Source organism: Oncorhynchus keta, chromosome 12, assembly GCF_023373465.1.
Source record: "Oncorhynchus keta strain PuntledgeMale-10-30-2019 chromosome 12, Oket_V2, whole genome shotgun sequence".
In the NCBI taxonomy this organism is placed as follows: Eukaryota; Metazoa; Chordata; class Actinopteri; order Salmoniformes; family Salmonidae; genus Oncorhynchus; species Oncorhynchus keta.
Window position 1 is genome coordinate 50,064 of NC_068432.1, and position 18,401 is coordinate 68,464.

An 18,401-nucleotide genomic window follows, 5' to 3' on the forward strand; every position below is an offset into this window, starting at 1 on the left:
ATATGTGTATACCATAAAGGTAGAGGCCATAGTACTCTCACATACAGAGAATATGTATTACAGCTTTGATGATGCTGGCAAAATATGACATTATATCAGCCATAATCATTAAACCGAATGTTTTTCAGAAATCCATTTGTCAAATAAAATGATGCATGGTAAAAGTACGTCTCTGGGCGGGCTGAACAAGGCAGAAACTGGAAGCTACTTTTATGGGCGTGGTTCGTTGTTACGTTCTCGTGTTCAACATGGCGGCCCCCATAGATTTAGAGCTGAAGAAGGTAAAATCATTTAAATCCTCTTTTCATTCTTTCTATCAAATACAATGGTCTAATAAGTTAAGTGTAACGGGGAAATGATTCAACAGTTTACCAAAAATGTATGTGTTATTTATATCAAAGCGTTAAGATGTGATTGAGTCATGCTGCATGGCTTGTGCGCTAACGTTAGTTTCTGAATTCATGCGCCGTCAGTTAGTTAGCTAGCTCGTGGCAGTTGGGTTAGCTATCTAGCAACAGTGTGTATATACTAGCTAGATGAAAGATTTGACACGATTAGTCATCACTTACATTTTCATCAGCCAATATTAGACCTAGCTAGTCAAACAAAACTAAAACAAGTCCAAGCACAAGGCTGTTATAGCTGGCCTGCTAACTAACGCTAGCTATAATGAGCAGAGATGGTTCCTCAGTGATAGGACAATGGGATCATTTTGACCAGACCTAGGTTCACTATTTGCCATCATTTCAAATACTTACTAAAACTCTGCTAGTCTTGAGCTTGCCTATTGCAATAGAAAAATCCTAAAAGTGTAAACCCCACCCACCGAGCACTGTTCAAGCGATTTCAAATATGTATTTTTATAGAAACGCAGGTCTGATGTTTGAAATAATGCTGTCATATTTGTTCATGCAGGCCTTTGCAGAGCTGCAATCGAAAATGATTGACACACAACAAAAGGCGAAACTGGCAGATCTTCAGATCGACCAGCTCACTCGCATGAAGAAACATGCCAACCTGACACATGCAGAAATAAAAACCCTACCAGACAACACCCGCATGTATGAAGGAGTAGGACGCATGTGAGTAGTATTCTCTGTCTGTTTACTATTGGATTTCACTAATAGAACACTTCCCATGAAGAAACATAGGTAGTCCTTATGTATGTATTCATGTAGCCTATATATGAATTATAACAGATACATATATATATATATGTAACATTTGTTATAAATAGTTATGAGTAACACCATTAAATGTTATATATTTTTATTATTATAAAACTCACCATGTCTTTTTCAAATGGGGACAAGCACTGTTTATGACACAAACTCTTGATGGTGGAGAGAATTTTACAGGTTAAAAGCTGATTTCCTTCAATTCTATACATTTTGTCATGGGGTGCAAAGAACATTTTGCAGTTTCCCAAACTTTTTTGCCCACAACCCCATTTTCATATCTGAAAATTCTTGCAACCCCAACAAGGCCTGTGGCGGGCATGAAATTGTCAGCTAGTTATTGTCATGCAAAATACCGCTGTCATGCCAAATATACACCATCACTATAAATCCATTATTTATTTTAGTCAGTTCTAAAGAAACATGATATAAAGAAAATGTATTTCAGAAGAACAGAATTCGTTTTTATATATATATATATATTTTTTTTATATTTATTTATTTAACATTTATTTAACTAGGCAAGCCAATTATGAACAAATTCGGGCCAATTATGTGCTGCCTTATGGGGCTCCCAATCACGGCCGGTTGTGATACAAGGGAGTTGCAGTGCCTTAGACTGCTGCGCCACTCGGGAGCCCAATGTTATGTTAGTTATCTGGCTATGTTCATTGCCATAGGTTGGCATGTTCATTTAGCTGACAAGATATTCTTATCAGTCCCGTGACATTATTTTATATTATGATTTTATAGTAAGAAGAATATAATTGAACTCAGCTGAATGAAATAGAAATGATATTTTTACCATTATGGAGCGAGTGCGCATATGAAGTGAGTGTAAAAGGGATCATTTGAAACAGGTCCTATATGCTAAATTTTGTTATTTGGGAACTTTAGTTGTGAATGCTACAAACCTTAGAATGTCTTAGAAATCAAAGCATACACTACATGACCAGAAGTATGTGGACACCTGCTTGTCGAATCTCATTACAAATCATAGTATTTATTATGGAGTTGGTCCCACCTTTGCTGCTATAACAGTCCCCACTCTTCCGGGAAGGCTTTCCACTAGATGTTGGAACATTGCTGCGGGGACTTGCTTCCGTTCGGCAATGAGCATTAGTGAGGTCGGGCACTGATGTTGGGCGATTAGGCCTGGCTCACAGTAGGCATTCCAATTCATCCCAAACGTATTTGATGGGGTTGAGATCAGAGCTCTGTGCAGACCAGTTAAGTTCTTCCACACCGATCTGGACAAACCATTTCTCTATGGACCTTGTGTTGTGCACGGGGGCATTGTCATGCTGGAACAGGAAAGGGACTTCCCCAAACAAAATCGGAAGCACAGAATGGTCTTGAATGTCATTGTATGCGTTGGATAATAATAGTTGACGCAAACTAGGTATCTAGGGTTTTTGCAGTAGGACAATGCTCCATGCCACACAGCCATGTCAATCAAGGTGTGGATGGAGGACCACCAGATCAAGACCCTGTTATGGCCAGCCCAATCTCCAGACCTGAACCCTATTGAAACCTCTGGAATGTGATCAAGAGGAAGATGGATGGTCACAAGCCATCAAACAAAGCCGAGCTGCTTGAATTTTTGCGCCAGGAGTGGCATGAAGTCATCCAACATCAATGTGAAAGACTGGTGGAGAGCATGCCAAGACGCATGAAAGCTGTGATTGAAAATCAGGGTTATTCCACCAAATATTGATTTCTGAGCTCTTCCAAAGATCAAGCATTATTAGTATTGTTTTGTTTAAAAATGAATATGAACTTATTTTCTTTGCATTATTCGAGGTCTGACAACACTGCATCTTTTTTGTTATTTTAACCAGTTCTCATTTTCTGCAAATAAATGCTCTAAATGACAATATTTGTATTTGGAATTTGGGAGAAATATTGTCAGTAGTTTATAGAATAAAACAGAAATGTTAATTTTACCCAAACACATACTTATAAATAGTAAAACCAGAGAAACTGATAATTTTGCAGTGGTCTCTTAATTTTTTTCCAGAGCTGTATACTCTGAGTTATCCATGTCAATGCTTAAATCACATTAGAATACCATTTTTTTTTTAGGTCTTGAAGAAAACAATTTTTTTGTGTGTTTGTGTGCGTAATTCCCCTTTAATTGCGCATCTGGGCCTTTTAATTGTGCATCTAGCGAGTGAGAAATGTGCCGGTCTAGCAATGGTTCTGTACGGCTGCTGCTCATTTCATGTCAGTTAGCAAATAACATGGTAGATACAAATTATATACTTACTCATGATATACTTCTGCCAGGTAAGCCTACTTTGCACTTAACATTTAATTGAAAAGGTTTTGGGGAAAGTATTTCTGTTACACGCACAGTGATAGAGAAACGCATGCACCACACAGACAGGCTATATTGCTGGAAATTAATTGGCAGATATTGTATTATGTTTGGCTTTTTACGCCAATAGTGTTTAACCAGGTGTGGGATAATGTCAATGTTCCGTTTATTAGATAGTAGCCGGGAGCTTGTGGTGTCTGATACTTGTGAGATTTGTTTATGACAGTTTGCAGTAGAAAACATGAAATATTGCATGTACTTTCTGAGTTGTTCGGCGAGCTACTCCTATGTGGGCTGCGAGCTACTGGTTGCTTGCGATTGACCTGTTGGAGCCCCCGCTCTATGCTAAAAGAGTCCGTCATTGAAACAAACCAGACCCTAGTCTCTGCTGTTGCCTAGGGTTGGGTTTTTGAGACACCTCACACACTGACTTAATGCTCTCGTCTCTCGCTCTCTCAGGTTCATCTTGCAGTCTAAAGAAGATATCAACACACAGCTGACTTACAAACAGAAGACCGCAGATGAGAAAATTAAGGAGCTTGAGGTATGCAGTAATATTGGCGCATATTTTAAATTTTTTAAATTTAACTAGGCAAGTCACTTAAGAACAAAATCTTATTTACAATCAGCTCGGGGATTTGATCCACGAACCTTTCAGTTACTGGCCCAACGTTCTAATAACTAGGCTACCTGCCGCCTATGTGTGCACAGATCCAGACACTTTTGAATATTTCAAAGGTTCAGTCCTCGATATCTCTCCCACTTAGCTTAAGACTTCCTGTAGATCAGTGTTGGGATCGATTCACTTTTACATTCCCTCAGTTAAGGAAGTGAATTGAAATGCAACTCATGAATTGAATTTCCAGTCACTTTCTGAATTGACCCAAACCCTACTGTAGATGTTGTAGTCAATACACTGTGTGCCCTAAAACCAGTTATTGCATTCCTTCCACAGCCGCTCTTTAAAAAAATCAGAAACAGATGTTTGTTTTCTCTCTGCAGTCTCCACCTGTATCATTTTCTGTACCATGTATGCTCCTAATATTTGAGACCAAATGAATGATGGCTTAAGGGCATTTTTATATTGGGTTGAAACAGATATCTGAAAAAACAGGCATCTCATGCTTGCCAAATACAAATGGTGCAAATAATATATTATTCACTTCTAAAATATACAAATGTGTTCTTCCCTTATGAAGTCAGTGGCTGTGTGAATGGCCCTGTCTATTTCGAGCAACTTGAGCAACTTGACAGTGACACTGGGTTATCAGGCCATGGCGGAAGTGACTGAGAGAACCACCTCTTTAGCGCAGCAAGCATGGAATTCTCTCCGCTATGTGTTTAGATATAGAAAGTGACAGAGAGACAAACAAGAGAGACAAACACTCCCACAACTTCTCTGTAGCATCTTTAAGTGGAACTCCAAGAGCTGTTCCTTACTCAAGTTTCAGCAGACACAAATAGCTTTTCCTGGGTGTTGAGTTGGGGTTTCACTCCTATTTCTGAAGTACATAGAAATGCAAATAACATGGCGTTTATTAACCCCAACAACCTTGATTGAACCTGTGGCGTGAGATGTATCATGTCAGAATGACTTTCCAACCTGACCTGTCAAGAACATGGCCCAATGGGGACAAAACTCCCATACACCACAGGAAATATTGGTCACAAAGAATGCCGTCCGCTGGATCTTTTTTAAATTTTTAAACTAATGTTTCACACTGTGGTCTTTTGTCTGCATTCGATCAGAAGAGCAGTTCCTAGTTTCGTCCTTGTGGAAACGAGCATTGTGTCCTGCTCGAAACAATTGAGCCGAAACAGAAATGTTTTGGTATGCTTCCCCAGATTTGTGCTTAGACACAACCCTGTCTCGGAGCTATATGGACAATTCCTTCGACCTCGTGGCTTGGTTTTTGCTCTGACATGCACTGTCAACTGTGGGACCTTATATAGACAGGTGTGTGCCTTTCCAAATCATGTCCAATCAAGTTGTAGAAACATCAAGGATGATCAATGGAAACAGGATGCACCTGAGCTCAATTTTGAGTGTCATAGCTAAGTGTCTGAATACTTATGTAAATAAGGTGTTTCATTTTTAAAACAAATTTATACCTTTGCAAACATTTCTAAAAACCTGTATTTGCTTTGTCATTATTGGATACTATGTGTAGATTGATGGGAAATTGTATATCATTTAATCCGTTTTAGAATAAGGTTGTAACGCAGCAAGATGGGAAAAAGTCAACCGGTCTGAATACTTTCCGAATGCACTGTATTTCGGCTAGCCATAACAAAGGGGTTAAATACTTATTGACTCAAGACATTTCACCTTTTCATTTTTAATTAGTTTGTAAACATGTGAATACTTTCTGAAAGCTCTGTATGTGTGGTTTCTGGCCCTGGGTCTGAATGTGGCCTTGTCTAGTGGTGTGGTGTAATCCCAGACAAGCCCATGACATCACCCTGGTCAACTCTATGCTCGTGGCTCTGGAGCGACGCCCAGGGTTCCCCTCTTACGGGACAGGATTGTGGTCATAGCCTCACTCACTCGTAATAAAACTGGCATGTCAAACAGATGTTATTTTCCTTTTTTTTTGCCAACTAATGCCTCCCAGCCATTTTCTTTTTCATTAGTCTGTGCTGTTTCCCATGGTTACTGTGTGGCTAGTGCTACAAAAACAAATAGCTTGTCAGCTGGAAGACTGCAAATGGCAGACCACATTTATGGTTTTGAACTTTTGGAGAGTCTTCTTTGTTCTATATGCTTTTGTTGCCAAAAACAAGACTGCTCGCTGTTTGTAAAGGCTAACTGCTTCCCACTGTCAGTGAATGACTCCTATCTCAGACCCTGAGTGACTTTACTCTTTGGGATGTCATTTCATTTTTATCACACCTGTGTACAGAGAGACCCATTTTTGTATTTTTTTAATAATTTAAATATTTAAATAATTTAAATGTTTTAACCTTTTTATTTAACTAAGCAAGTCACTTAAGAACAAATTCTTATTTACAATGACGGCCAACGCTGGGCCAATTTTTCGCTGCGCTATGGGACTCCCAATCACAGCCGGTTGTGATACAGCCTGGATTTGAACCAGGGTGTCTGTCGTGACGCCTCTAGCACTGAGATGGAGAGCTTTAGACCGCTGTGCCACTCGGGAGCCCAGGGTTGCCACCAATGGACCCATTCACACTGTATTTAGATCCAGCCTGGAAGTTCTCTCGTGTCCGTGCATGAACTCATCTCAGAGGGGTTCCACTGGTAATTTATGAGGTTACATGATGTCATCAGTATTCCAGTGGGCCTGCTTCCCCTCATGATACCCAGGTATGTGTGATGACTGCAGTAACAATGACGTTAATGAGGCACTGCTTTGGCCATTGTACAGACTGTCATTGTGGTGGGTGATGACATGTCTTTTAAACAACTGTCAGCGGCCTCTGTTATAGTTCTTCTCTTTTTCAACGGGTTATTAAGGGGTGATTTATTGTTATTACCCTTGGGGTTTGGGAGGGTGGGTAGATGTTGGTTACATAGCCATTTAACACTTCAGCAGCAACCTCATGGTGTTCAAAGAACCAATTTGCATCCATATATGAAATGGAAATGTTTGTTTTGGGGTCATTCCATTTGATTTCAATCACTTTTTGACCGCACCCATTTTGATTTTAACAAATGTCCATACATATTTGCACATGGTTGAAGTGGTCCTGAAAAGTAACTTTTTAGACCTGAATGCCAAAATATTCAGGAGATAGAGGGGCTCAAAGTTGACTCGTTTTGCATACCCTACCATCCATTTCTTCATCACTGGAAAAGACAAACGGTTGAGTTTTATATAGTTTAAAAGCTTACAAACAGAGTTGGCAAACTCTTGTATAGTTTCTTGAAAACAATTTGTTAAAATAAAATTCTTAAACATTTATTTTTATTTTTTATTTTTTAAACCTTCAATGTAAATTATTTTCATTTACGCAAATGTTGTAGCTTAGACCTTATTTTACATAATCTGAGGTGTTTGTGTTGTGCCCGCCACCGGTTGAGACACAACATGCTCTTGAATACAGCGTGGGTGCCATGTTTTGGCTGATAAATGTATTAAAATGGGAATGAAATAGAAATTAACTGGCAACACACACTTCTGTGGCTCAGTTGGTAGAGCATGGCGCTTGTAACGCCAGGGTAGTGGGTTCGATTCCCGGGACCACCCATACGTAGAATGTATGCACACATGACTGTAAGTCGCTTTGGATAAAAGCGTCAGCTAAATGGCATATATTATTATTATTATTATTATATTACATCAGAGAATTGTCGTGGAAATTTCCTCTATTTACCAAATCATGGGAGCAAACCACACACACAAGTCAGAGTTAGTTATCAACGTCCATTTTTAATTATATAAGCTCTATAGCATTTTGACTTTCAACAGTTCAGTATCTCTAATGAAAAGTTGAGTCCCCACACAATGGCAAAATGGGATCCTTTATAGCAAAGATCACACATAGTCAGACAGCATAGACATAATTCATCATTCAGCTTTGTCTTTCCCAAACCCCAGAACCATAAACCAGTCCTCCAAATCAACAGGCATATATCAAATGGTCATTTAGATACTACAAACTCACGGAGAGGAGAATGAGGCTATAGGTTAAGATAGAAACAACATTAGAGGGAGCATAGAATGATTCCAGACACTGCCACCCTCCTTTCCCCACTGGGAAAGGTAGGGAGTAAAAGATATGTTTATACATGATGACACTTTGACCTCTCAGCGGCCCATGCAACTTAGTCTTGACATAGAACAGATAACTGCAACCTCGCCACAGTATTATATAAAAATACCATTCTGATGAGAATTAACTTACACACATTTGATGAATATAAAACATCTTACATATGTTACCAACAAATTCTGAATCTCCTACGACAGAATGTTGACTTGAACGAGAATATCAGTTTTAAATTATACTCTCAATCACCCATAGGAAACCTATTGAAATCATAATAACATCGATAGTAGAACAGACATTCAATGGTGGGTGGACCAGTGGCAATCTGTGGAACTATTTGGACGTTTCAATTTCAATGATGTGCCAGCTAAATTGCAGTGGTCTGAATGTCCATTGTATGAAATCTATTTCTACGATTTGAAATGACACCCAGTCTGTATTCAAGAGTATGCTGTGTCTCAACCAATGGCAGGCACAACACAAACACCTCGGATGATGTAAAATAGGGTCTAATCTACACCCTAAGAAAGTGAGAAAAATAAATAATTTTAAAGGTAAAAAAAAGAGAGCTTTTAAATTATATAAAACCACTTTTACCGTGAGCAAATATGTATGACATTTTTGTTCGAATCAAAAGGGGTACCATCAAAGTGATTGAAATCAAATAGAATGCCTTCGGAAAGTATTCATACCCTTTGACCTATTCCACATTTTGTTAAAACCTGTTAAGCCTACCCCCTACTTTTTCAAACATTCTGTTAAAAATCGCGCAACATTTCAGCGTCCTGCTACTCATGCCAGGAATATAGTATATGCATATGATTAGTATGTGTGGATAGAAAACACTCTGACGTTTCTAAAACTGGTTAAATCACGGCTGTGACTATAACAGAGCCTGTGTTTCATCGAAAAGCGCAAGAGAAACTGATCACTGAAAACTGGAAAAAGTATCAATTGCGCCACTTGCATGTATTGTTTATGGGAAACCAAATTATATGGGGATGAGATTGCAAGTCCTACAGCTTCCACAGGATGTCACCAGTCTTGTCAATTGCCTGGGCTTTCTTTCTTGGTCAAACGAGTAAGAGAGAGCCAATTCCTTCCGGTCTCCGACAGGATGTTTTGGATGAGAAATTTTCCACCATGAGTTCAAGACGTGGAGCTATTGAATACACATCGCCCCGTGATCAATTTGATAGATTATTAACGTTTACTAATACCTAAAGTTGGATTACAAAAGTATTTCGAAGTGTTTTGTGAAAGTTTATCGTCGACTTTTTTAATTTTAAAAAATGACGTTGCGTTTTAAAACAGTCTTTTTTCCTGTATCACACACTTTCCATAGATCGATATTTAGGGTATATATGGACCGATTAAATTGAAAAAAATACCCAATAGTGATGTTTATGGGACATCTCGGGGTGGCAACAAAGAAGATCGTCAAAGGTAATGAATGTTTAATATTTTATTTCTGCGTTTTGTGTAGCGCCGGCTATGCTAATTATTTTGTTGACGTCCCCTTCAGGTATTTCGGGGTGTTGCATGCTATCAGATAATAGCTTCTCATGCTTTCGCCGAAAAGCATTTTAAAAATCTGACTTGTTGGCTGGATTCACAACGAGTGTAGCTTTAATTCAGTACCCTGCATGTGTGTTTTAATGAACGTTTGAGTTTTAACGAGTGCTATTAGCATTTAGCGTAGCACATTTGCATTTCCAGATGGCTAGATGGGACGCCTGCATGTCGGGTGCGCTTAAGAAGTTAATAGCCTAAATTCTATTTTTTATTAAAGTAAGACCTAATGTTTTTTTTTATTTATTTTTACTCCTTTTTCTCCCCAATTTCGTGGTATCCAATTGGTAGTTAGTAACCAGTTAGAGCTCGGCAGAATTACTGCCCCCTTTGGAGGAATTGCGTACCCATAGTAAACAGAAAAAGCCAGTTAACGGGGTGCACATTAATAGCGTTTCAAACGTCACTCGCTCTGAGACTTGGAGTGATTGTTCCCCTTGCTCTGCATGGGTAACGCTGCTTCGATGGTGGCTGTTGTCGTTGTGTTCCTGGTTCGAGCCCAGGTAGCGGCGAGGAGAGGGACGGAAGCTATACTGTTACACTGGCAATACTAAAGTGCCTTAAAGAACATCCAATAGTCAAAGGTTAATGAAATACAAATTGTATAGAGAGAAATAGTCCTATAATTCCTATAATAACTACAACCTAAAACTTCTTACCTGGGAATATTGAGGATTTGTGTTAAAAGGAACCACCAGCTTTCATATGTTCTGAGCAAGGAACTTAAACGTTAGCTTTCTTACATGGCACATATTGCGCTTTTACTTTCTTCTCCAACACTTTGTTTTTGCATTATTTAAACCAAATTTAGCATTTTTCATTATTTATTTGAGGCTAAATTGATTTTATTGAGTTAAGTTAAAATAAGTGTTCATTCAGTATTGTTGTAAGTGTCATTATTACAAATACATTTTAAAAATCGTCCGATTAATCGTTATCGGCTTTTTTGGTCCTCCAATTATCGGTATCGGCGTTGAAAAATCATAATCGGTTGACCTCTAGTATGTACAGTGGCTACCGGTACTGAGTCAATATGTACAGTGGCTACCGGTACTGAGTCAATGTGCAGAGGGGTACAGGTTACTCGAGGAAATTTGTACATGTAGGTAGGGGTGAAGTGACTATGCATAGATAATAAACAGTGAGTAGCAGCAGTGTAAAAGAAAATGGGGGAGGGCAATGTAAATAGTCCAAGTGGCTGTTTGATTGTTCATCAGTCTAATGGCTTGAAATTGAAGGAGCCTTTTGGAGCTGGACCGCTTGCGTGCAGTAGCAGAGAGAACAGTCTACTTGAGTGACTGGAGTCTTTGACAACTTTTTGGACCTTCTTCAGACATCGCCTAGTATATAGGTCCTTGATGGCAGGAAGCTTGGCCCCAGTGATGTACTGGGCCGTACGCACTACCTTCTGTTGCGCCTTGTGGTCAGATGCCATGCAGTTGCCATACCAGGCGGTGATGCAATCGGTCAGGATGCTCTCGATGGTGCAGCTGTAGAACTTTTTGAGGATCTGGGGACCCATGCCAAATCCTTTCAGTCTCCTGGGGGGGGGGAGAAGGTGTTGTCGTGCCCTCTTCATGACTATATTGGTGTGTTTGGACTCTCGACCTGCTCCACTTCAGCCCCGTTGATGTTAATGGGGGCCTGTTTGGCCCTCCTTTTCCTGTAGTCCACGATCAGCTCCTTTTGTCTTGCTCATATTGATGGAGAGATTGTTGGCCTGGCACCACACTGCCAGGTCTCTGACCACCTCCCTATAGGCTGTATCATCATTGTTGGTGATCTGACCTACCACCTTTGTCATCAGCAAACTTGATGATGGTGTTGGAGTCGTGCTTGGCAAGGCAGTCGTGGGTGAACGGTGTATAGGAGGGGACTAAGCACACACCCCTGAGGGGTCCCCGTGTTGAGGATCAGTGTGTCATGTGTTGCTGCCTACCCTTACCATCACTGTCAGGAAGTCCAGGATCCAGTTGCAGAGGGTGTTTCGTCCCAGGGTCCTAAGCTTAGTGATGCGCTTTGAGGGCACTATGGTATTGAACGCTGAGCTGTAGTCATTGAACAGTTTTCTGACATAGGTGTTCCTTTTGTCCGGGTGTGAAAGGGGAGAGTGTAGTGCGATTGACATTGCATCATCTGTGGATATGTTGTATGCAAATTGAAATGGGTCTAGGGTTTCTGGGATGATGGTGTTGATTTGAGCCATGACCAGCCTTTGAAAGCACTTCATGGCTACCGACGTGAGTGCTACGGGGCGGTAGTCATTTAGGCAGGTTACCTTCCCTTTCTTGGGCACAGGGACTATGGTGGTCTGCTTGAAACATGTAGGTATTACAGACTTGGCCAGGTACGGGTTGAAAATGTCAGTGAAGACACTTGCCAGTTGGTCCGTGCGTGCTTTGACTACACGTCCTGGTAATAAGTCTGGCCCCGCAGCTTTGTGAATGTTAACCTGTTTAAAGGTCTTGCTCACATCGGACATGGAGAGCGTAATCACACTGTTGTCCGGAACAGCTGGTCCTCTCATGCATGCTTCAGTGTTGCTTGCCTCGAGCGAGCATAAAAGGCATTTAGCTCGTCTGGTAGCCTCACGTCATTCGGCAGCTCTCGGCTGTGTTTCCCTTTGTTGTCCGTAATAGTTTGCAATCCCTGCCACATCCGACGAGCGTCAGTACCAGTGTAGTAGGATTCAATCTTAGTCCTATATTGACGCTTTGCCTGTTTTTATGGTTCGTCTGAGGGCATAGCGGGATTTCTTATAAGCGTCCAGTTTAGTGTCCAGCTCCTTGAAGCGGCGGCTTTAGCCTTTAGCTCGGTTCGGATGTTGCTTGTAATCCATGGCTTCTGGTTGGGATATGTACTTACGGTCACTGTGGAGATGACGTCGTCGATGCACTCATTGATGAAGCCGGTGACTGAGGTGGTATACTCCTCAATGCCATTGGATGAATCCCGGAAACATATTCCAGTCCTGTAGCGTAGCATCCCCGTCATCTGACCACTTCCGTATTTAGCGAGTCACTGGTACTTCCTTCTTTAGTTTTGTTATGGTCAGATTTGCCAAATGGAGGGTAAGGGAAAGCTTTGTTGTTGTCTCTGTGTGTGGAGTAAAGGTGGTCTAAAGTTTTTATTTTTTTCCCCCTCTGGTTGCACATTTAACATGCTGGTAGAAATGAGGTTAAACGGATTTAAGTTTGCCTGCACTAAAGTCCCTGATGAGCATTTTCTTGTTTGCTTTTGGCCTTATACAGCTCTTTGAGAGCGGTCCTAGTGCCAGTATTGGTTTGTGGTGGTAAATAGATGACTACGAATAATATAGATGAGAACTCTCTCTGTAGATAGTGTGGTCTACAATTTATCATGATGTACTCTGTCTCAGGCGAGCAATACCTCGAGACTTCTCTAATATTAGACATCGCACACCAGTTATTGACAAATAGACACGCACCCCTGCCCCTCGTCTTACCAGATGTAGCTGCTCTGTCCTGCTAATGCACGGAAAACCCAGCCAGCTCTATATTGTCCATGTCGTCGTTCAGCTACGACTCGGTGAAACATAAAATATTGCAGTTTTTAATGTCCCGTTGGTAGGATAGTCTTGATCGTAGAACATCCAGTTCAGTTTCCAGCGATTGCACGTTGGCCAATAGGACGGATGGTAGATGCAGTTTAACCACTCGCCAACAAGTTCTCACAAGGCACCCTGACCTCCGCCCCCTGTATCTCCGTCTTTTCTTTCGGCGAATGATGGGGATTTGGGCGTGGTCTCATGAAAGAAAAATATATGACATATTTCTGTATTTCATTTTGAATCCATTTGCAACCATTTCTAAAAATATGTTTTCACTTTGTCATTATGTGGTATTGGGTGAGAGAACAAGTCTATTTAATCCATTTTGAATTCAGGCTGAAACGCAACAAAATGTTGACTAGGTCAAGGCGTATGAATACTTTAAGGCACAGTAAATAGGGCTATGAGTCATCAGTAAATGTCAAGTAATCATTGGCAGAATTGTTCTGTTGACATTTGTTAGAAACTTCGATAACATCAAGTGTGCAACAGCATTAGTTCAGAATAGGCTTCCTCTGCATCTGATGCAGGGACCCGACATGACAACGGGTCTATTTGTTGTTCTGTCTGTGTGCAGTCTTTCTAGCTTGCCATTGTTGCCCTGGCTCAAGTCCTCAGAGCTGGTCATCGCATACGTGAGGATCCATGCACTGTACAACAAGACTCACTGACCTGACAGCCACCCACATAAATGCAAGAGGACCAGCATTGATTCCATAAGCTCAACAGTAGATGAGGGTATATTGACTCCATGACACTGCCTGTTTGAGGTCAATAGGGCGTCCCTAATAATTCTTGTTTAATGGGATGGCCCCTTGGGCTTCGTCACTCGGCTACGTTAGTTTTTGACCGTAACATAAATCTGTGAATAAACAAAAGGCTCAATTTTCCTGCATTCCACACTGGTGAGAGGGCACATATGTTGCCTTAGATATGGGTCTTAACATGTTTTGACAAGGAACATTATACACGCTACAGTGCATTCGGAAAGTATTCATACCCCTCAACTTTTTCCATATTTTGTTACAACCTTAATCTAAAATTGATTAAATAGATTTTTTTCCATCGATCTACAAAATACCCCATAATGACAAAGCAAAAATGTTGGAGTGCTCCCATTCTTATCTGCAGATCCTCTCAAGCTCTGCCAGGTTGGATGGGGAGCATCGCTGCACAGTTTTTTTCAGGTCTCTCCAGAGATGTTTGATAGACAAGCCTAAGATTACCATGCACAATGCCAAGCGTCGGCTGGAGTAGTGTAAAGCTCACTGCCATTGGACTCTGGAGCAGTGGAAATGTCCTCTGGAGTGATGAATCACGCTTCACCATCTGGCAGTCCGACAGACAAATCTGAGTTTGGCGGATGCCAGGAGAACACTACCTGCCCCAATGCATAGTGCCAAATGTAAAGTTTGGTGGAGGAGGGATAATGCTCTAGGGCTGTAAGGTCCGGGCACCTTAGTTGGGGTGAAGGGAATTACCTGGATGTCTGCATAAATTGGTCATCAAATTTGATTTGATCTTCATCTAAGTCGCAACAATAGACAGACAGTGTGCTTAAACTAATAAAACACAAATTATTGTATTTTCTTGTCTATATTGAATACATAATTTTAACACTCACAGTATAGGTTGGAAAAGGCTAATGGCTAATCCAAAAGTTGGAGTCAGGAGTCGGCTAACCTGGAGTTCAATCAATGAGACGAGATTAGAGACGTTGGTTAGAGCTGCCTTGCCCTATAAAAAAAATCACAAAATTTGAGTTTGCTAATCACAAGAAGCATTGCCGGATGTGAACCATGCCTCGAACAAAAGAGAACTCAGGAGACCTAAGATGAAGAATTGTTGACTTGCATAAAGCTGGAAAGGGTTACAAAAGTATTTCTAAAAGCCTTGATGTTCATCAGTCCACGGTAAGACAAATTGTCTATAAACGGAGAAAGTTCAGCACTGTTGCTACTCTCCCTAGGAGTGGCCGTCCTGCAAAGATGACTGCAAGAGGACAGCACAGAATTCTCAATGAGGTTAAGAAGAATCCTAGAGTGTCAGCTAAAGCCTTACAGAAATCTCAGGAACATGCTAACATCTCTTGACAAGTCTACGATACGTAAAACACTAAACAAGAATGGGAGGACACCACGGAAGAAGCCACTGCTGTCCAAAAAAACCATTGCTGCACGTCTGAAGTTTGCAAAACTGCACGTGGATGTTCCACAGCACTACTGGCATATTTTCAACTAAAGTTGAGTTGTTTGGAAGGAACACACAACACTATGTGTGGAGAAAAAAAGGCACAGCACACCAACATCAACCTCATCCCAACTGTAAAGTATGGTGATGTGAGCATCATGGTTTGGGGCTGCCTCAGGGCCTGGACAGCTTGCTATCATTGACGGAAAAATGAATTCCCAAGTTTATCAAAACATTTGCAGGAGAATGTTGGGCTATCTGTCCACCAATTGAAGCTCAACAGAAGATGCAACAGGACAATGATCCAAAACGCAGAAGTAAATCAACAGAATAGCTTCAACAGAAGAAAATACGCCTTCTGGAGTGGCCCAGTCAGAGTCCTGACCTCAACCCGACTGAGATGCTGTGGCATGACCCCAAAGAGAGCAGTTCACACCAGCCATCCCAAGAATATTGCTGAACTGAAACAATTTTGTAAAGAGGAATGGTGCAAAATTCCTCCGGACCATCTGATCCGGTCTGATCCGCAACTACAGAAAACATTTGGTTGAGGATCTTGCTGCCAAACGAGGGGCAACCAGTTTATTAAATCCAAGGGTTGACATACTTTTTACAACGTGTGCTATGAATGTTTACATGGTGTGTTAAATGAAGACATGAAAACGTATAATTGTTTGTTTTATTAGTTTAAGCAGACTGTCTTTTTGTGTCCTAGCTGAAGATCAGATCAAATTAAATGACCAATTTATGCAGAAATCCAGGTATTTTCAACAGGTTTACATACTTTTTCTCGCCACTGTACAATTACATTCTAGATGATTCTGTGCTTCCAACTTTGTGGCAACAGTTTGGGGAAGACCCTTTCCTATTTCAGCATGACAATGCCCCCGTGCACAAAGTGAGGTCCATACAGAAATGGTTTATCAAGATCGGTGTGGAAGAACTTGACTGGCCTGCACACATCCCTCACTTCAACCCCATCGAACACCTTTTAGAATGAATTTGAACTCCTGACTGCGAGCCAGGCCCAAGCACCCAACATCAGTGCCGATCTCACTAATGCCCTTGTGGCTGAATAGAAGCAAGTCCCCGCAGCAATGTTCCAACATCTAGTGGGAAGCCTTCCCAGAAGAGTAGAGGCTGTTATAGCAGCAACGGGGGGGACCAACTCCACATCAATACCCATGATTTTGGAATGAGATTTCCACGTACTTTTGGTCATGCAGTGCACATCCCCCTATTCTCTGTTATAGGCCCATATATTCTGTGGAGCAAGACCGACTGGGTAGGAATAGCACCCTTTGTTATTACTTGACTGACTGTAGGCCTATACATTCATATTAACAGAAATTATGTGCCTGGTCTATAGCGTTGCGGTGTCGGTGATGTGTATCGAATTGATCCTGAACTATCTGTGAAAGGTGCTGTAATGTCCCTTTATGGCCACATTCTCCGACTCGCTCACCAGGTGTCCGTGGCACATGTGGCCTTTTCCCTGCAGCATTGAGAACTTCGTGCAGAGTAACTTTTCATTGAAACTGGCTCCAGGGGTGGATATTTGGATAGTTCTTTGTACAGAACGTTTTAACGTTTCAGGAAATACTATTTAGAATGTGTCTCTGTATGTAGGCATATTTGTGTAGACATGTATCCATTCCTCGTGTTCCCCAGTATTGTGAAGACCTCTGCCATCTCCAGAAATGAAAAAGGAAAATATCCCTCTGAGGTCATGATGGGTAAATGAGTGGTTGACTGAATCTGTCCTTTTTGTCCTCTCTACAGCAAAAGAAGACGTACCTGGAGCGCACTGTGAAGGATGCTGAGGACAACATCAGAGAAATGCTCATGTCCAGGAGGGCCCAGTGAAATTGAAACACTAATACAAACGCATACTTTCACTAATTTGTGACTTCCCTCTGAAATTTGTGTATTTTATAACCGGCTACAGTAAACCTTAATGACTGACCAAGCAGCTGCTGTTCTCCATATGGAGTCTGAGGTTTTCTTGCTTCTCTGCCAGTACTGTAACATCTGCCCTGTTAAGTTATACAATCTGAAGGGACTGTATCTTAACATTAAATAATCATCTTGGACTGTGTCTTGCAATGTCATTTTAACTTCTCAACTTTTTTTGTTTGTTACTGCTGCAGTTTGTTGATATGATAATAAAAATGGGTATTGAAACGAGAGGATTGTGCCTTGTGTTTATTTTAGAGGCTTATTGCACTTGTTGGCTGCTGGTGTGACTGTTTAATCAGTCAAGGGTAGACTTAATTGATTCGTGTGTGTGTGTGTGTGTGTGTGTGTGTGTGTTTTTGCATGTGCACGATTGTTTGTTCCTTCCTATATATTCTGCCCTTGAGTTGCGTTCCCATGCAAAACTAGACAGATAGCTAACAACTAAGTCTTCAATAAAACTCCCAAGGCGTGACTTTTCTTGAATGAATATGTTGTGAAACTGCAAAATACAGAAAATAATATACTTTAGTGTTCAATTCACACCGACATACTGTAGCTGTACATTAAACATTTGAAGTTGCATAAATACAAAGCACGCGCTAAGGTACCATGCATCTGGCATGATGCCAAACCATATAGCTAATTGTTAACCATATGGTAATTGGCTCCTTTCATTACTCTAATAATGTATAACCATCTATGTAGAATAACAAAGCATATTACACTAGAAACAGTAACAAAACTACAGTATTGTATATTTTACAATTCGTTTGCATGACGCATGAGCAAAGTAATACAGCTAACGACATACATTAAAGGCATTGCAATTTGTGAGTAAATGCAACCAACATTGATATGTAAGCAACTCTATCAATAA

General features: G+C 40.9%; 1 protein-coding gene across 1 annotated transcript; it reads left to right on the forward strand.

Annotated features, from left to right (window-relative positions):
- Positions 1–153: 153 nt before the first annotated feature.
- On the forward strand, positions 154–17,752 carry pfdn1 (prefoldin subunit 1). Its single transcript, XM_035755335.2, has 4 exons — positions 154–281; positions 916–1,082; positions 3,958–4,042; positions 17,348–17,752. The coding sequence occupies exons 1-4, from the start codon at positions 213–215 to the stop codon at positions 17,429–17,431; spliced, it is 405 nt and encodes a 134-aa protein (XP_035611228.1). The 5' UTR covers positions 154–212; the 3' UTR covers positions 17,432–17,752.
- The last annotated feature ends 649 nt before the right edge of the window (positions 17,753–18,401 follow it).

What these genes read in the sequence shown, in the direction of transcription:
- pfdn1 (XM_035755335.2), top strand. Translation starts at nt 213, where the DNA reads ATGGGCGTGGTTCGTTGTTACGTTCTCGTGTTCAACATGGCGGCCCCC. An exon ending in TATGAAGGAGTAGGACGCAT is followed by an intron (nt 1,083 to 3,957) that starts GTGAGTAGTATT and finishes TCGCTCTCTCAG; the next exon opens with GTTCATCTTGCAGTCTAAAG. An exon ending in AGAAAATTAAGGAGCTTGAG is followed by an intron (nt 4,043 to 17,347) that starts GTATGCAGTAAT and finishes TCCTCTCTACAG; the next exon opens with CAAAAGAAGACGTACCTGGA.